Consider the following 20,673-nt stretch of genomic DNA (forward strand, 5'->3'; position numbering starts at 1 on the left):
CGTTTTGTTGTTTAGAGTGTCAGTTGCAGCGACTAATGCGCCGTACATTTCTACACTTTGCCTAAAGTGCACGTGTTTCACGAGCCACTGAAGTGAACGCGGGTCTCCCCTTACGCATCACGTGATAATTTCATAGGTAATTATGTGTATTTATTCGCATGTGCTGTGGGACACATCTCGATCTGGCCCAAGCAGGAGAGGCTTTCAGATGAACGGGCAGCGGTGACAAGCGAATAGAACGATACAAATACAATAAAAACAGCACAACAACGATTAAAAAAAGAGATAGACCCCTGATACGGGAGGAATTCAAAGAAGTAAAGCTCTATTTCATTTACACAGTTCCCAGGTTCAAACAAATTGGAAGATATTAAATTCTAATACGCTACTGTCTAAGAAGCTCGTTTACATTCGTTAGTTCTTGAAAATAATTGGAACGAACGATTGCTCATGATTATACTGTGTCATGAACCGAAATGTCAACAAAAAAAAATCACTCGTCGAAGGAGTCTCGCCAAAATGTAATATCGATATCTAGCAAGAAAGGTTTACTTCAAAGGAACACACATATTCACGAGGGATTAAAAGAATTCTAGCGCCAGGGGAATCAAAGTTTGTTCAATGCTGTCAAAGACCACTTCCCTGATTCGATTTATTTTCTTACTTCTCTGTACAGACTACAGTATGCAGGGGAATAAGGGAAATTTATTCTGTTTGGCCTGCGAAGGATTCCAATTCAAGCGACGAAATTCACTTCAAAGGAATTGTAGGGAAAAACTCTTCCCGGGAACAGCAGTGCAAAGGATAATGCTCCGACGACCGTTTTATGGCAGTGTGGTTGGAATATTTGCTATGCAGGTATACTAATAGGGGAGCTTGAACAAACACGAACGAACGTGATTTGGCTAGTTAATAATTTTAGGGTGTCGGTTCGCAACAACGTTTGAATGTAGCGAGGACCTACTCGACAAGTTATATGATGGGAGAATCGTCTCACTGATTTCAACGCGAGTAAGCAATCTCCAGCTATCGACACAGGAAATGAGCAAAAGCACATGAACAAACTAATTATTCGGTCACACTGCGAAGTAAGTTACATCTTACATCGGAGGTAAGTAAACAGGTACAGTCAAACTCGTTTACAACGAAACTCAGGGGACAGCAAAAAAAAATTCGCAGTAAAGGTATTTTCGTTAAAAAGGATGTCCATTATTGGACCTATAGGGCTCCAGCGGGACCGCAAAAAAAATTTGCTGTAGTGGTATTTTCGTTAAAAAGGTGTTCGCTATAAAGGAGTTTGACTGTACTGAATATGCAGCGTAGAGGACAAGAACACGCAGGGGACGTCAGCGCTACAGACGAATTTGCATTGAATTAAGGGCAAGTTTATTGAGGAGTTCCAAGATAAATACAATCATTTGTCCCCACCCCCAACCCCCGATGTGCAGCAACCAGATGGCTTTTTCTGTGTCTCTCTTCTATGCACGAAAGCACCATAGGATCAGCGATAATGTTGTAGCTGCTTCCGTGTTCATGTCTTTCACAATGTTGAGTTAGATGAGTTAGCAATCAGCGCATTAACAGTAAATGCCTGGTTTTATACCTTGCTGTGAAAAGAATTGCCGTTCGCACAATAGACCACAGAGAAAAGTCCCAGGCGGCGCTCTTTCTACAAACCAATCGTACATTCGCTGTGACACGCGAAAGAAAAGGTTGCCGCGAGATGGGGAAAGAGCGTGACACAACTTGGTTTACACGTTGATCTCGCCAAAGAAAGTTCGCCCACTGAACCATCAGGACAAGCACCCTCCATAGCCCAGGCTGAATTGCATAAGCAACGAGCATTAGCCGATGCAGCTCCCTAAGCCTATGTGTCTCATTCCTTAACACAGCTGCCGTTGAAATGGCTTCCCTGCCATACAGATGCGTGCTGCAGTGATGCGAACAACGCATTACCATAATGCAGATCCCTGTTATGGCTGTGGCGAAATTCGACTCGACAGTCAAGGTAAAAGTAACAACACAACAGCAACCAGCCAATACCAGGGACTCCCTTCCAGGAGTGATTAATGCGTAGGGAATGCGCGCCTAAGGAATGCCTCAGATTTCAGCACAGTCGTTCAAGCCCATCGGTATTGTGTCATGCTTTGTTACCCGCGTTGATTACACCTATGGACGACTGCGAGCAGAAAGATTTCATTTTCGGAGATACTCCGGAATGGCACTCTGTTAGTGCTGCAACGCAGAATGGCCAAAAATTGGTATACGAGTTCATTTCAACTGACAGAAGGAGATTGGGAAAGTTTCTTCGTAACTGCGCGATAAGTTTCACATAAAATTTCGCCCTTGTCAAGCGTCTAAATTGCTGCTTTCTTAGGCCAGTTCAGACATTGTAACTGAAAACTGACATAGAATATTTATTGATTGATCGATTGATTAAAAAGTGTACCGTAACTGTACGTCAACTAAAGTAGGATGTTGAGCGCATTGTCCAGCACACAGCCATGCCTTTGCGCCGTCAGATTTCAGTTGGATCACCGAAGATACTTTTAAAAGAAAAAAAAAAAGAAATACAATAATGACGAGATCATACAAGCACAAGTACATTAGACTGGAACTATAAAAAGTACCCCAGAAGGAAAAAGCACTCCAGAGTGCATTACATTCAAAGGTGTCTCTAGTGAAACGTCGCAGGGAAAAGATTCCGATCTTGCGTGTAAAGAAAGTTGACAGAAATCCTCATTTATATTTGAACCATCCTCCCAACAAAAAAAAAAAAAAACAGCCACATGAAAATAGTCTTTGCACTCTAAGGGTGACAAATCAGTAAATTTAGTCGTTTCAGGGTCTGAATGCGTGGGTGTAAATGAATGTCAAAAGTGGCGTCTGCAGTTAACGCTTCGTGCTCACAATCCTATATGCACATAATTGATGTGCATGGATTAACATACTTCGAATTAAACCGTGAGCCGTGTTATGCCGGGTAATATAAGGTACTGTGACATGCATAGTGGAAAATTCGCAAAGCGAGAACCGACGACTGTTTCTTAGTCTGAGGGCAGAAAATTGCTTCCTTACATAGTCTGGTTCCATCAAATTCACAAAGAGCAGATATTTACGTAGATTTTTGCATTCGAGGAACCATTTGCCAAGTTTAGTGCCTACCTGCAGAGCAGAGGTGTAAAGTCAAGGGTGTAAAATGGAGAGCAATTGCAACCTCAAGCTAGCGAAACTGTAATTACTCCCCAATTTGCTTTCTCTAGTTCTTTTTTTAGAGCGAACAGTGTTGACTTTGGAATTCCACGGGATGCAAGTAAGGCGGAAGTCGAAACATCTGTGCCGTGAAATAGACGTGCATCTGAATGCCCGTCCGGCTGTCAGTCATACATAGGATGCCAAAAATTTGGATGACGACGGAACTATCAGCGTTGACGGCGCACGCGCGAAACGGGCCACACACAGCGAAGCTTCCAAAGAGACGTTCCGGAAAACGCCTATACCATGGCTTACCATGGCTTTGTGATGAACAATGTGACGTCACAGGATGTGACCATTCTCCCAATATTTGCGTCAGAGCTGACCGCTGAGAGCACACCACAGCCTGAAAACACGACTTCACCACATAACACGGCGAAGGCCAACCACTGCACAGAATAGTATCGCACCAGTGTGGAAAACGCCGGGCACACGCCTTTGTGTGACGTTTAAGCGACGTGACGTGCGACGTGTGACGTTCTGCGTACGTGTGAGAAAATTACAGGACTGTTACGATTGCGTAAGGCGAATTTCAGCGGTAGCTGGTGTGTGTGGATGTGGACACTTCTATTGCTGATATATGCACAACTACGTTAGAGTGACGAGTACTGCCTCGTGATCTGTCAAGTGAGTGGTGGTGTGTAGAGCTGGGACTAGCGGGACAAAAATATTACAAAACTTGGGACTAAAGTGGGAAGGAAACTCTTGAAAAATCGGGACACTTTCTGGGACAACGTACCCATCTCTGAGTAATGTCAAAACTGCTTTTATTATCTTTAGAACATTTTAACTTGTTTTGCATCATCGAAATGGAAACCGAAACCGAGGGTTTTGTGATACAGCCACAGCGATTTCCCAGAGACCTTCCCGTTAACAGCTACATCAGCAAAAAAAAAAAAAAAAGCGAACGCCTCTCGTTTTCAACAAATCATGGGAGACAAAGATGTAGTTCGGGATGATGGTATGGACTGTGTTATGCGGTGAAGCTCTTTTTCTTTTCTCTCTTTTTTCTTTTGCGTGTTAGTGCCGCGCCTGTGACTATGATCTGCGGTGACAGACGTGGACAGATGGAGAAAGGACATTTAGGAATGAGTGGGGGACAGGGGGGTAAGTATGCGTCCTGCTCAGACTTGAAGGGGAACTGTGCCGACGTCCGTCGGGAAAGTGTTCCGGGAAACCGCAGGGAAGACCTCGGACAGCACAGCCGGTGGAGGATTCGACCCCACCACCTCCCAGTCTACAGCACGACCTTGGAGTATCCAGCAACGAGCGAATGCATTTATCCGCTTGCGGACATACAGCAGGCGAAATTCAGTTTTAAAGACTGCGGGATTCGAACCTGGATCCTGCGTGACTATTTTATTGGGGTTCTGACACACTGATAGATGTTGATTACATGATGCACACATTACAGTGTACCCCAGAGCACACTTCGGCGTCGAGCTCTGACGTCGGAGGAGCGAAAGCCTCCGACACACCTATTGGTTCTTGTAAGCACGTGATCTCTCACGCGGTCCTTCACTCGCCGTGATGTGTTTCGGTATTCGTGGTGCCGATTTTGTAGAGCCTATTATCCTCTTTGCTGCATTCCAAGAAAAATTGGAGTATTTTTATTCCTCTTGGGTACAAGACCCGGCTAGAGCACTGCACGGGCCCGGGCTTACCCGAAAGCCCGAGCCCGGCCCGCAGGCCGGGCCGGGCTTTGCGTTTTTTTATGCGGGCCTGGGCCGGGTAAGGGCTTGACAACGCCGGCCATGGTCCGGCATGTACGCGAACATATTTCGCGAGACTGGACAGCTGAATTTTCATGTCACATTATTTTCCATAGGGTATGGGATCTCATGGTACTCTCATCTGACAAAGCTGTATGTGTGATCATGCTTATTTCGTGTAATGGGTCTAGATTTCACACGTGCACTCGCACACATTTGGGCACGATTGGTGTGGCTGTGAGAGTCCGGCACGAGGATCAGTTAGGTTAGCCGTTCTGCCATATTTCGTTCGCGTGAGAGTTCGAGTAAGGGAAACTAACACCGGTGCATGCGCATTAGAGTGGAGATCTGTCTGGAACCGCAAGGTACATACATATCGCCCACGCGCCGCTGCCTTCTCAAACAGGCAAGCACAGAGCGGCTTGCCGGCAGAGAAACAGCCGATCCGTTCGAGTGTACCTCCTCAGTCTCCACCACTTAACTGCGTCCTTTTCCTCGCTGCGCTGTGCTCTTTAGTAAATCTAAATACGCCTTTGTGGGCCTCGAGAACATATAGTAGAGTAGAGGCGGGCTGGGATCTGGCCCGAGCATTGAAACAATCGGGTACGGGCTGAGCCCCGGCCGGGCGCGGGCCTGAAAATTAGGCCCGTGCTGTGCTCCAAGACCCGCTGCTACAACCATTATTCTTTTTGCGGACTAAATGCGCGGGACTATTAGGGACTACTTGTAGTGCTGGTAAATAATTTTGGGGTCAGGGGACAAGAATGGGGAGTAATTGCAATTTAGGGGACCACAAGCTGCTGCTTCTCGAGTTACTCCTGTTTCTTAGAGTGCGTAAAACTTAATCGGAATGCAGGTTCAGAACAGTGCTTTATGTTATTCCGACTTGCCTCTGATGAAATGTCGTAACCTCTTTAAGCGGCATCAAAGAATTTAACGCATCCAACGACACTTCTAAACTGACATCGGCAGCCTATTCCTAATCAGTCATTCCCAACAGCGAACAAATTGAGACATATCCTGATTGATATTCCCGAATAGCCTCAAACGCAGTACATAATTTGGAAAGCACGCGCTGATAATTACAGCCACGCGCAGAACTAATTGCGTATTCCCGCGTCAGTAAAGTCTCTGACGATTCGGGTTAATCCCACCAGCGAACCATGTGTCCATTTTAAGAGCGGTAATCAGGCAGTTATCGCTGCTAATCATTCGCTAATTTACTCTTAATTGTGCATGTGTGTCACTTCTCGTACGCAAAACTACATATAAAAGTTAACCAACACAAAGCATATCTATATACAAATACGTATAGTATGCTTGGTACAAGTTTGCAGTGAACCAGAAAATTGTAATTCATTACAGATCCTCAAGGAGCATTCGCTCAAATCGTGACTACATTTGTATCGTATTTGCTAACACTACAGGATAGGATTGCATAGCTAACAGTCCCTTTAAGTTTTTATTACTAATGTTCTTAAAACTAACGTACTGGTGCCAAAGTCTCCCTTGCTCTTGATTACTTCTTGGCTCTCCGAACTCCCCCCCTCTTGAAATTGCATAAAAACATTCTTCTGTGAGGCATACATATTCCAAAACCGCTATTCGCGAGGAGAACCTATCATACCGCCACCACGCGGCGTTTAGCGGAAACCGTCAGCAGTGTGGATTGGCGCGGGCAATTCGCATTACGTGCTTTACGTTCGGTGCGTTCCCTCTGCGTTGTGGTCTTTGATACCAACACGGTAACAGAAAATGAACACTCTGTGAGAGGTAATACTCTATATCAGTGCACCTACGAATTGCTACTTTGTCGTAAGCAGGTATAACGCGTCCTTTTGACGGCACGAAATTGTGACATAGTAGCGTTTGTTTGCTATAGGTACTTTGCGTGCGTGAATGGCGGTGACCGTGGTTATTCCTCCTCTCAGGGCATTCCTCAAAGCCTTTATAGTGCATTCATTCGGTACGTAAAGTCCGAACGATTAAGTAAAAGAACGCGCCGAGCCTTGTGACTGCCTCGCAAAATCCATCGACTAATCGCCTCAGGAATTCGTGGAACGTTCCACGCTGTCGAAGAATTTAAAATTTTGTTGCTCACTTTGCGGTTTACTTCCAATGTCCCTTTCATTGCTCACTATAATGAAGCACGTTGGGAACAGCAACTTCTTGCGGAAGGTCATATTATCGATCGTATAGAGTGCAGTGTTCTGCGTATGTTATCCAAACGTCCTGGCTCCTCAGTACCCCTTATTTAGTTAGCCCCACTTGACTAGTACCGGTGAAGTACGTACGGACGCTGGTGTCCGCGTGTCCCGAATGATCCTTATCCCAAACAGTGCAGGCTGACTACACTGAGTAATTCATCCATCGCGGGGCTACTTAGATAACACGAACATAAAAAGGAGGTCATGATGGGTCATGCCCCATCAATACGATAAATTATATCACGCGCTTGGTGCTTTGCGGCGACTTGCTATGCACCAGTGGTTTACCTGAACCAACTACACCCTCAACAACCCCCCCCCCCCCCCTAGAGTCACTAAATGAGCTTCGCTTCAGAGTATCGACACTGAGGTCCAAGGGAGAGCAGGAGCGCCATCTTGTTTCCGCTCCACACCGGTACCATCCCCAGTTGAGGATCAAAGACGGCTAACATAATGCTCCCTGTGGGATAGATAAGCGAGTGTGATTGTTGTGTGATAATCCATATGTTGTCCAACAAAGCGTCAAGAAGATGTCAAGGTGAGCTCAAGGCCGTCAACTGCTGCTTGTAAACGAAAGGAGCATTTCACCCGCGCACGATAGATGGCATCGTGCGCTAAGATGCGCTGTGCGCGTGGGCAGCGTGGCGCGGCAACAAGATGGCGCATGCTCGCTCTTGGAACTCAGTGTCGATACTCTGAAGCGTAGCTTATTTAGTTACTCTACTCAGAGAATTCGATTTTACTCGAATTTACTCAGGCTCAGGGAATTCGACTTGGAATGAAAAAAATTAGAGGCAGACTTTTGCTCACTTAAAAAAATATAATAAAGAAAGAAAGAAAACTCCACTCGTGAATAAAGCGGAGGGAACACGAAGGCATGACGAATGGTACGCTGTGACAAACCAGATGGCCGTGACGTTGTCCCTGCGCATGTGATCTGTGACAGACCTCATTGGTTTAGCACACAGATACGAAATATAACGCCTAAAGTGACTTTTGGCAGCACGCTTGGATAGAACTAGCGAAGGGATAAAGTTGTTATGTGGAGATGCGTAATTAACTTTGACTTCCCGACAAAGAATAACAAATTTCTCATTTACTTTTCGGGAAGTATTAAAAAATGCATTTAACGCAATGCTAGGCTAGAATAAAACCAACGAGGTTGTAAAGTTATGTGAAGATGCGAAAGTGACTTTTGGCAGCACGCTAGTGGACAGCCTTCTTTCATCACGTGACACGGATCAGTAGGCGAAGTGGGACTGTCTGCGACATACATTAGGTCAAATGGGACCACCTTGAGCTGGAGCTTGGTGAATTCCCTAAGGGATTGCAAGATAATCCGCTAAAAAGCATTAGGCGAAGTGGGAAGACACGTTTTGAAAAAGCCCTCCGTGCTTGGGGTTCTAGATAAAGAACTGGGTTGCACGCAGGGATTGTTTGTGTCACAAGCATGCATCGAGTGTAAACCTGAGAGTAACAACTGAAATATGGCAGTCGTCGAAAAAGCCAGACATCGGCGGGGTTCGAACCACGCATCTCTGGACTGCCGATCTCTCCTTGAGGCTTGTGTTGTGTTCGTCTGTGTTTCAGCCTCAGAACAGTTACTTTCCATCGTGCTAATAGTAGTAACAACTAAGTAACACCAGATGACCTGAAAATTTCGTCGGGCTGTATCTGTGTTGCCTCCTTGTCCTGAAACGTTCTTTTGTACAGTGTTCGTTACACATCATCGCGTATCTCGTAGGCATATCCTATAGCGAACTTTTCGTCGTTTCTTCTCCTACGGAAAGGCATGAAAGCTGATTCCGGGTTCAGAACTTCAGTGCAATATGTATCGCACTAATGGAACGCCCCGTCGATATACAATGAACTCTCGTTATTATGACGCTGGTCGTTCCCGAAAATTTTGGCCATAATGCGGAATTGTCATATTAACGGGGGGGGGGGGGGGGATTTGCAGAGGTTTCACTGCATCGTTCCCCAGGAGTACGGTCGTAAAGCGCGTATGTCAGATTATCGGGGGTCATATTAACGAGGATTCACTGTATACACGATTGGGTTTTTTCGACGTCTTCCATCTCTCTATATTTAATGTTTTGAGGTACCGTATTTTCGGGTGTATAACGCGCGCGTTATACAATAAAAAAGTGCTTTGAAGAGGTCCTCCGCGTTACCTAACGGTGCGCGTTATACAGGGGAATATTTTCCTGCGGAGTTCCTTTTCAGGTCGGTGGCGTACAAATTCTAGCCACTTCCAGGGTGTGCTGTGGCTTTCTTCCATATCTCTTAGGGTCAGTTGACAAAACCGGCGAAAGGACACTGGAATTCATAAACGGTTAATCAGCAGTCAATAATCTTGAATTCATTTCAGAAGAATGGCGTGATTGAGAAGGGACGCGAAACGGATAGCAGAGAGGACGCTGAAGAATACTATGACAGCGACGTTGTTGCATCGGAGTTTAACGGATTTGACTAAATGTGTTTCAAATATAGCATGTGCATATATGATGCACCGCTTTGGTTTATTGTGTATACTGGTGGCAGTAGAGAAGCTTGTAACAGTAGAGAAGCTTGTAGCACCATTGCGGTGCGCGTTATACATCGAACATTTTTCAAATTCAGCCCGTTTTTAGGCGTGGCTGTTATACACCGGAAAATACGGTAATTTGATGCTTTGTTGTGTCCGTCCTTCCTTGTTCCAGCCTCAGAACGGCTTTCTATCATGCGGAACACAGCAACAACGGACAATTTTTCCACAATCGCTTCGAACGCCATGCAGATCTAAGGCGCCATCCACACTATTCGAAGCGCCCGCAGCGCCACCCATTTTCATCACTGATAGGTCGTTCTCCTCGCCAATACCAGTGGCAACAACATTTTTTGCCAGCGCAGCCACCTCAGAACAGATATTGCATTGCTACAAATAAAATCACGCTTTGAAACCGTTCCGATCTGCATACGTAACCAATTTCGATACTTTCCAGCTCTGATTAACGGAATGCGACGATGTTTCGATACCTATATTGTTTTACCCGCAATTACTCGGTGGCTCGCACAAGCCAGGCGACTAAAAAGAAAAAAAAAAAGAAAACTCGTCAGCCACAAACAATAGCGTGCACACAAGACCGTTCTGCACCTCATCCTCTGACGCTGCGACCGCACGCATCAAGTAACAGATCACGGCAAGGGCTGCGAATAGCCAATGTGCAACGGAAAGCGACGGGCAAGGTGATCAGAATGCACGCGAAATTCTTCGCAGTGGGAAAAAACAACGTCAAACAATGCTTCACGGATAATATCAAGATATACCGGTAAAGCGAGAATGGGCAAAGTGTTTCTTGGTAAATTCCTGGACGGTAAGGACAATATGACTGTTCTTGAAGCAGCTACTTATGTCGCAATATGGTGATAACAAAACAAACGGTGGTGATAAGACTCACGTGAGTGATGGGTGCTGAAAGATTCGAAACAAAGACTATGCTCTTATGTTGAGGTACCTCGTTTTGGTTGTAACGGTTAGCCGCCACGCATTCCGCGCTATGTTCGGGCTCCATGACGTACACATTCGGTTAGTGGTAGAAGTGCAAGGGTGCAGGCGAGCTGGTACATTGTAAAAACGACGATAAAACCTGAGAACGTGTTGTGTTGTGTTGTCTTTTTTCTGTTCCGTGTCTCAGGTTTTACCGTCGTTTTTACATTCGGTTAGATCGAAGCAAAACCATCAGGAAGAGAAAAGAACGATATTTCGAACAGAGACCGGCAGAGATGAACAGTCTCTGTTCACAATCTCTTCTAGCCACATTCCCATCATCACTCGTCTATAGATATTAAAAAGTCCAGACCTCGGGTAACCCGTCGTCGTCTGTTCATGACTTCGGGGGAATATAGCTACGACCTGTACTGAAGGGTTATCTTATCAGTCGTAAGCTGATATAAACATGAGAAAAGAAATTAAGGCGTAAGAGGAGTTCCCCTGCAGCTTTAGCCAGTCCAAAGTATTACAATTCAAAGCTATTTTCTGCATGACATTCCACGTGCACTATCCTTATTATGGTGTCCAATCTTCTAATACACTTTAAGAAGAGTGTGTTGTGATCAGTGATGGGAAGTACTTGAAGTACCAAGTACTCAAGTACTACTTTAAGTACATTTCTCAGTGCTTGTACTTTACTTAAAGTACATTTAGATTTCTGTACTTTGTACTGTATTTTAAGCACTTTTCTTCGGTACTTTTCTTTCAAGTACTCAATTGGCAATACAAACGCAAAACTTGGTCGCAAAAGGATTTCTTTCAGTTCATGTTAATGAATCGGCTGTAAACTATCCGTGTTTTCTAACTAGCACTCGGCAAACATGCTTGCTAAAAGCTTTTTAAAGGTAACAGTCGAAACATAATTACCTCACCTTTTATCGCTACCAAGCGCTAAAACGTCCAGCGATACAATCTAAATTTATAATGCACTTGATGAGTACTTCAAAGTACTTTGCCAATGACTTTGTACTGTACTTGAAGTACATTTGTGGCATGGTACTTAAAGTACAACAGATGCTAAGTACCTGGTACTTTGCTTTAAGTACAGTTTTGAGGTACTTTGCCCGTCACTGGTTGTGATACCTTTTCGGGGTGAACACCCTTGCCACATATATCACTCCCTCCTCACCCCCTTCATAGCTATGAAGGGAGTGAGGAGACTCCTTAACCAGGGTAATGGAAAGTAATTGTACACTCCAAGGGTGTACTCCCCAAAAGAGGAGTTACAGCACCCCCCCTTTTTTTTTAAGCGCGTACGATGCAGAAAGAGGCGCACAAGTTCCAGCCAGTCTTGTAGCCTCCTCTTACATTACATCACTGCGTAGTAAACATCGATAAACAACATCGTACGTCCTGGAGCAAGCTAATTTGACATAAGAATGGTGCACAATATCCCCCACGTACGGCAGCGCGCCTGACCGAGAAACACACGGTAAATGCATTCCCTGCGTGTATACAGGGAAACAGAGCATGCACTTAGCGAGAGTCCCCTCCAGTTTAGCATGTGTTTCAACATTGCCCGTCCCGAACTGCTCTTACGTTAAGCAGGAAGCACACTTGACCGGCGACGTGAAACTCTTGTTGTAAAGCTCTGCTCGACAGCGAGGATTGTGTAATTAGATGGGAATATTCCCTCGTGCCCCAAACTGCATTGATGGCGGGGTGTCGAGAAATATCACATGAGGCTTAATTAAGGATGGACGCAAAGTTGACTGGTAGCTCGAGGGACGGAAGTGGGTATAGGGTAGGTTTTTATTCGACATCAAAGGGTATAAAGAGCGGTATTTCTTCTTAGAAGATGCCGCGGGAACGGCAGACGCCGAAGGCTTTCGTCGGTGGTGCGTGGAGTGCTCAGAAATCGTGTCGTGAATTTTATAAGCTTCCAGACTTGTTGCGGTAAATTGTGAAAGACGGCTCTCCTGTACACCTTCAATAGCCAATGCTGAGCAGAGTTGATCCAACGCTCGTTTTCCGCATGCCTCGACATACCTCTCGTCAGATCTGACGCATTAGTTCATCGAATGCGCCTCGATGTGGCTTTTACGGTGCAGTGGCGCTACCGCTCGAGACAAGTTGACTCTCCCAAATGTTGTCACCGCAGTGCTGTAGAAGATCTAGAGCACATTCTTCTCCATTGCTAACACCTTCCCGAACTGTACGCCCCAGATCCCTTAACGAGCTGGACTCTCGCCCCTCTCTCTCTCTCACAAAAATTGCTTGGTCCCTGGCCACATCCAGCCCACCAACGCTTTGCCCTCAAAGCTCTTAACATTTTTAGACACCATAGGACTTCGATCGTTATCGTGAAGGGGCTCATTATTTCATTCCCCGCATCACCATCAGCAATCGGGTACAGTATCCACCGCTGGCGATGAATCTCCCTATTCATCATCTCACAATAAAGTTGCTGTTGTTGTTCAATAGCCTATTACCCCATTTTGTTAGCTGTCGGGGCACCTTTAACATTATTAGGGCACATTTAATTAAGATGTAACAACAGACGTGCATGTTACACGTCGAAAAAGAAATGTAGCAAAAATAAATATCGTAACAAAATTTCTGCTGCTGCTAAACTACGTAAGCCCCAGGCTTTAGCATTTTTTTATTTTTTTTCAGAATTTATCCTAAAAAAACTGGACCAAGATACATTTTTTGCAGAAGGAATTTTAACGCATAATACGTTCTCCAACGGATAATTTAGCTTCATTCTTAATGCGAGTCATTGAATTTTTATCAATTTTAACTTTATTACAATCCCCGTACTTCGTCTTGGGCAACTTTGTACATTCGCAGATACATATGTTTACAGTTTTCGTGTAAAGCGCGACATTTATTTGATAACCACAGACAGACATACAGCACGAAAGCGGCAGAAAGACTAACGTATGGATTTTACATAGCACATTCTACTGGACGCAGGCAGCACTGTGTCAAATAAGACGCGGCCATCGTAGCCGTCAAATATGAAACAGGTCTTTTCTGGCGTAGCAATATCCCGGATCCGTTACGTAATGCCCACATTGACCTGATGCCATTCCGTCCTTTTTTTTTCTTTTTTTTTCCATTCTTGAGGAACACCCATGACCAAATTTCACTGTGCCCGTCGCAAACGATAACACTTACACACAGCACAACTGCGTGAGCAGAACGATCTTTTCCCGCCTGCAAAAACACTTTCCCCCACGATAAGGCTAAATGGGAAGTCCAGAGAAGCGAAACAGTACGTAATACACCTAAATAATCAAAAGCAAGGAGATAAAATTGATGCGTCATGTCTTCGACGCGCCCCGCTGCTGGCCAATGATATTTTATCTCGCGCACGATTTATTTTGAAAGCCGATACCCTTTTGGTTCCCGAAAATTTTGGGGCGACCCGCCGGTGTCTTACTATTTATTAATCTTCGTGCTGAGCGTTGAATTAGAGGAGCAAATTAGTTGTACTGATGTACAAGAGAGAGTACAATGCACGGGAAGTAAGCACTTCTATACACGCAACTAGTAGTACGTATCACAAGCCGCTATCGTCTCGGACACCAACTTGGCCTACAATGAAGACCTTAGTGTACGCACTTTGCCTTGGAGCTATCATATATGGTAATAAAGTGATTAAGTTCGCCACAATGGCTCAATATCTGAAGTGCGGATGGCGACATACACGTGCCCTTATACGCCAGAGGAATGTGGAAGAGGCATTCCCCAGGTATGCAGTTTCTTCCCACGAAATCGCGAACGCAAACAAACGTCAGACGCGTTTCCGTTCCTTAGGTAAAGTGTACCTTTGTGCGCGTATCTTGAACACAGACATACTACACAATTTGCCACTTGTTGCTCCGTGCATGTTCTCACTTTGGAGCTCCGGGCGGGAAATCTAAACGAGTACCGCGCATATACGTGTAATCTCCCATGGAGAACACGTCGAAGATATATGTGACAAGGAAACATATTCAGAGCGCAAATTGGCTAAGAAAGAGGCTATCGCGCACGAGTTCGTTGAAACGGTGAAAACGGATCGCTGAAAGCGAACACCTCAGAGCATAGTGTATTGACGCGCTTACAGTGTATTTCCACTGAAAGAAACCGAGAGATTCTAGAAAGCTTGAAATAAATCCCTCCTCATACAAGATCAGTTATTCAGACGACAAGGAAAAGGAACAGCGTATACAGGAGTAACGAGTGAAACGAGTGAAAACTAACCTGTCTTAAACCGGCCGTAGAGCCTCTTCCACTGTAGTGTAATTCGTCCAACGTAGGCCTGCTGATATGTCCATGTACTGACATAACATTTCTGTAGTGGTCCACCCTCGGCAAAGCTTCGTGCGTGTACTGAAGCAAACTTTTAACGTTGGCGGTATCATACACAGTTGTATAATTAGCAGGATCAGTTGGAGACATCGACGCGCCCGTAATAACACAGTTCGGCGACTCAGAACTCGCGATTTCATCGTCGGTAGCGAGGGCTTCGTTCACGTAATCCACCTTCGCTACTTGGAAACGGGACCTGCTTCTTTCCGTCATGGTGGCTGACGAACAGTTAGCCGGGTCCACGGCAGCAAAAAAAAACAGGGGGTCCCGACTCGCTACCGGGGGTTTTATGAAGCTCTCCACACGGCCGCCGCGCGGAAAGAAGCAGACGGCAAAATATTCGCGCCGCGCTCCCGCTAGGTGGACATCGAAGCCAAGGGGCGCGACGGTCGATTTTGTCGTCTGCTACAGAATGACGGAGTTCATTCAGCTTATCGCACTCTGAACTTTGTGATGGAAAATGATACGACGCCAGTCCTGAGTTTTGAAACTTGATAAGGCGTTGTAGCCGACACCAGTGTCAGTGTATAGATGATACGGCAACTTAAATGAAATATTTCTACGTCCTATCGTGGGATCAGTGTGATAGTGTCTTGCTGTCGAGTTCATCGAACCTTGCACTGATCTGAAGTAGTGCTAATAAGTTAAAAACAAAAGAGGCTAACACTGTCCGATCGCAGATACGTTCAAGTGGGCAAGCAGGTGCACGTTTCCAGCTTATTGTTTAACACTAGATTGTCGTACACTCCCGTACTCCTAGCGGGCAGTTGAGATTTATCAATCAGGTACAAGGCGGCAGGGAACACCGCCATCTACGTAGATAATGGGTTTCACACCCCGCAGCACCGCGCAGCAATAGTAATGAGTCAGAACGTGTTGCACGGATGTGCCCACAAGACTTGTACAAAATACTGCGCAAAAGTATTTAAAATAAGATACTAAATACTCTACGGAAAAAGTACTTAAAATAGAGTACAAAATACTCAAAACTGAAAGTAATTTGAGTAGAGTACTAAATACTCTAAGAAGTATTTAAGATACTATTTAAAGTACTTTAGTATTAGCAGTAAGTGAAACGCGTATTCTGAACGTGGCCTTACAAATGAAAGGAATAAACTTCATCAGCCATGCATATCTTTCATTTGCAACGTCTTGGTGTCAAGTAATGTTTGGTGAACTTTGGTGAACCCAAGTAAACTTTGTTGATATGTTCTGACCCAAAACTACGTAATCCCTCCTGTATGTCGGTTCGGGTCTTTCAACCACTGGCACGTGTTTATTGCTTTGATGACCAAGGAAATAAATGCCGGAATTATCTTGTACCTAATCCCCTGGTGATTCACCTGGCAATATGAATAGGAACGGTTTTCTGACGAAGCTGGCTATTGAGAAGCAAGGCCAGGCTTGGGACCAGCCTATTGTACAAGAGGATAAATGACAGATTCGCGAATTCCCGAAAAAAAGAAAACGAAGAAAAAGGGGGTTAAATTCCAGTGAGCTGAAAATCTCGGCATGGCGGGAAGCGTGCTGGATATGGCTTCACGAGGAAGGAAAGTATTTTGAGTACTGAGTAGCAAATACCGAAAAAAGTATTTTAAATACGTTAAAAATACTTGTCGCAAAAAAGTATTGAGTAGAGTACCAAAATACCGGAAAAAGTATTTAAAATACTGTATTTTGAGTACGTACTCAAGATACGTACAAGTCTGCGCACAGTCAGATAAATACAAGACATGAAGCACAATTTATGAAATTTTGTTTACTAAATGCGTTCTTTGCATTTCAAACCAGTATTTACACTACAAAAATACAAAGGAAGGCACGTAATAACTATGTACACTTCATTTCTACAGCATCGCTATACAAAACTTTTTCCCGTAGGAAAAAAAATACAACCGTACCCCTGCTACCAAAGCATTTCGATGTCCATTTCGTTGCACAAAAATAAGTACATAAGCATATGAATCCCTGTACTACAATGAGGAGGTAACAGCTAAGTCGTTAAATGAATTATTCTACAAACATGAATGTCTTCATCGAGCAAATGGACAGATCATTCGACTTAACTAAGATTTGGTGATGTCAATGAGATTATCAAACCAGCATCTCGGGCATATGAAGTGGAAGCACATGTTGTGACGCTGCCGTGGCGGAATCGCGGGCCAGCAAAATAAGCAAATGCCGGCATTATTTAAAAAAAATATAAGTAATAACAGATAGAACGCAGAAACAGTGCGATAAGCTACAGAAGAGGTACAAACAGCGAACTAGTTTGAGACAGTCAACACTGAACAGATCTGATATGTCTGAAAAAAAAAAAAAAAAGAAACTTGAAGTATTCAAACAGCACTCAGTCATTGACTTTATATATATATATATATATATTAGTCTTGCTGTTTCAGCCTTGCGATCTTGAATGATCACAGCATTCGAACAAACAACTTCTAAACTGTTATTAGCTGTGGTTCTTCTTTTTCTTTTTTAAACGAATTTCTTAAAATGGAAGACTAGGAATGTGTACGGTGCATGCTCTGTCATGGGAAAGAATGGCCTTCAGTGCAAGAAGACGTCGAAAGCGTATCCATCCTTTCTGTTTCGCCTTGTTTGTAAAACCTTTTAATCAGTCCGGGACCCCTATTCGCGAATCGAGCACTGGACTTCCCGAATTATCTATGCTAAAATTCGTGGCTCTACTAGATCGCTTCGTGATAACCCCCAGATTGCATGCACCGCATTTAGTAAAAGCGGCATTGTACTACATGCTTGTGCTACAAAGTCGGGCACGATCAACTGTGAAAACAGAGTTCGCGATTGCAGTATTGTTTTCTAACTGTCACTTCTTTTTTTAGATTTTCCGGTTCCCCTAAAAATCGCGAAAGTTATGGGCTCGTGAACATTAAAGGTCTCACAGTATCACCAAGATGAAACAACAGTTGCTAGCACAAAACAGCAGCTTGCCGTAAGTTCAAGTTAGTGTGATGAAAAAGCCAGTATAGTCGCATGTTTAACGAAAGGAAAATAGGAAAAATACGGCACACGCGAAAGTTCTCGAAATTTAAGACTGACGCTTTCTCTCTTTTTCTTTCTGTTTTTTTTTTTATTTTTTGCGCCACATATTAGCCCCCCGATCGAGCAATTAATTACACACTGCGATGATACACGAAGCACACAAAACAAGGGCACAGTGATTCGAACAACGAAGTGAGATTATGATTTATGATCAGTACTAAGGCACAGAGAGTGATAGGACACTTATGTCGGGACAGAGAAATACACTAAACTAAACGATAGTAATTGTCAAAAAAAAAAAAAGAAGAAGAAGAAAAATAAGGCGATGATCCCAGCAATCGCGGGATCTTGTACATTGATATGGTGTATCTTAGCCTTACTAAATGCAACTCGACAGCACATTCTGTCATGGTCCTATAAAATGGTCCCACATCCGTAAAACAAATGCCAGCAAATTGTCTTCTAGGAAGACACACACACATAAAAAAATAATAATAACGAATGAGAAACGGGCACAGCGCTATAGAAATAGATATTACGGAGGCACATCGTCTTGAAGATTCGTATGACAACCACAAGGTTCTACGTTAATAGCAGCATCCAGTAAGTTACTGGATAGTGAATTATATTATAAACTAACGGCATGTCTTTTTACTAAAAATATTCCGCATCCACTGGGAGCGTATATACTAAATGAGGCGTGACGAGTGAATGCTAAGTGCACGTATATATACGACGCGTCGTCTGAATTTATCGCCGGTAGCGTATTGAACGCAACACGCCTGAAACCGTGTTGCGTTCGATTTCGGTCTGGGACTTTTTAGGAGTAGAAAGTGAGGACGCTCGTTTGATTTCCTCGGATGAGAAGGAAGGGAGGCATTCCACGTGTCAGGGTTTCCAACCACGCCATGTACATGGGTGCGGAGACGGTGCTTTTTCTGGGCATGGGAAGTGTCCTGAAAAAGAAAGAAAGGAAATTTTTGTTGGCTGGTACGTGACGTTCGCAGAAGACATGGGTGAGGGAGAGAGTGGTTTGACACTGATATGCAGTTGCATTGCATGCAATGATATAATGAACTAAAGTTGATATTTGTTGTTACCCACTATGTTCATTTTTGTCTAATATGTGCTATCAATGTATTATTTTTTTTTATGTTGCGTGATGTCTACGTTAAATTATGTATTGGGGTGCACCAATCAGAAGGTCCCTACGGTTGTTTTTGGGCACCGTAGCAAAAAGAAATTATTATGTATCCTGGCTTCACTGTCTGTCAGGCCTTGCCCACAAGCCTTTCTTTGGCTTGCAGATTCCGCCTCCAGTTGTTCGTCGGCACCAGCTCCATGGATCGAAGAACTAGCGGACGGCGTCGGAAGACTAGCTCTGATGTCACTGTTGCCACAGTACAAAGTGAAAGCTTGGTGAAATAAGTTGCTCGAAAAATGTACTGAATGTCACAAATTTTGCAACTAAATCCAACAAATGTCTAAAAAAGTTAGCCCAGTAATGTACCGAAAGGCATATTCAATACTGCCAAAGGAAAACATGTTTCTTGGCAGAGAATGCCTGGCGTTCTAGCGGTGCAGTAGGCGAGACAGCAAGCAGACGACAGCACTCCATAGCAAGGATACTATAGGCTTCACGAAGGCAGACGACCACCTGCAGACGACAAGGCAGCGTGGCTGGCGCAGATTCGTAGCGGAAGAGCGCTTTGATTGGTTATCCTCGTGTTCGTCCGCAGTTGACGCTTCCGGAACCGCGGACGCGGGGCGAAAATATCTGGCATGGGCTATACCATACATGGACAGATCGGGCAGATCGCCGGCGGACGCTCACATTTTTGACGTCTCGCGCAGGGCGTCCGACGCTGAGCGGGGTTCGCGGCTGTTTCGCTGTACATTCACTTCATGGAGGTTGGCCTTTAAGTGGGCCTTTATTGTTTGATAATGTGCTGAATATATTGAATAAGTTATTATCATTATTATTATATCGAACCAAATGAAGAGGGACGAAACCTCAATCGCTAGCTTTCCTGCATGACTTTGCTCTCTTCAGCCAGTCATGGTCACTCATAGGGATACACCTTGCCGGGACGCATATCATACGCATGTGCTGTAGCAGCGGAAGCTTTCGCTAATACCGCCATACAAGGTAACAGGAACAGAATCAGCGCATCAACGTGATCAAACACGCAAATTACAGCCAACGCTCGAAAAACGACCCTTTACGAAACAGAGGCTACACAGTCACCGCGAGAAGTGCGAGCGGAGCAGTATGGATCAGATTGCAAATGCGTGCGTAACAGAAGCTATAGAGCAGCGCTGGGATGGTTATAATAACACCGTTATGTTCACATACGTTCACAATGCTATTCCAGAACAAACAAAATACGGTTTCTAGTGAGACGATTCTTGAAAAAAAAAAATCCATACGTTATCTTCATTGGCAGATGGGACAATTCGTCTTTACGACGTATTCATTCGTCATTACATTACAACGTGAAACTCCTCATTAGAGACACCTCACTTTCCAAATGAATGTCGGCACAGTTCCCCTTGAAGTCGGCCCAGGACGCATACTAACACCCTGTACCCCACTCCTTCCCAAGCAGCACATCATCTCGGACCGATATTGGCAATACCGGCCCATATAATAGTC

The 20,673-nt window shown here is 44.5% G+C and overlaps 2 protein-coding genes across 2 annotated transcripts in view; both read right to left on the bottom strand.

Annotated features, from left to right (window-relative positions):
- The window catches only part of LOC135388816 (solute carrier family 12 member 2-like), a 61,672-nt gene extending 46,317 nt beyond the window's left edge, over nucleotides 1–15,355 (bottom strand). The window contains exon 1 of the mRNA XM_064618636.1: nucleotides 14,901–15,355. Coding sequence (XP_064474706.1) covers nucleotides 14,901–15,221 — 321 coding nt within the window. The 5' untranslated portion in view covers nucleotides 15,222–15,355. The remainder of the gene's footprint in view (nucleotides 1–14,900) is intronic.
- A 1,392-nt stretch (nucleotides 15,356–16,747) lies between these two features.
- Nucleotides 16,748–20,673, bottom strand: part of LOC135388819 (solute carrier family 12 member 2-like) — a 69,389-nt gene continuing 65,463 nt past the window's right edge. Inside the window, exon 24 of the mRNA XM_064618644.1 lies at nucleotides 16,748–18,973. Coding sequence (XP_064474714.1) covers nucleotides 18,838–18,973 — 136 coding nt within the window. The 3' untranslated portion in view covers nucleotides 16,748–18,837. The remainder of the gene's footprint in view (nucleotides 18,974–20,673) is intronic.

This window comes from Ornithodoros turicata, chromosome 3, assembly GCF_037126465.1.
Source record: "Ornithodoros turicata isolate Travis chromosome 3, ASM3712646v1, whole genome shotgun sequence".
Lineage (NCBI taxonomy): Eukaryota > Metazoa > Arthropoda > Arachnida > Ixodida > Argasidae > Ornithodoros > Ornithodoros turicata.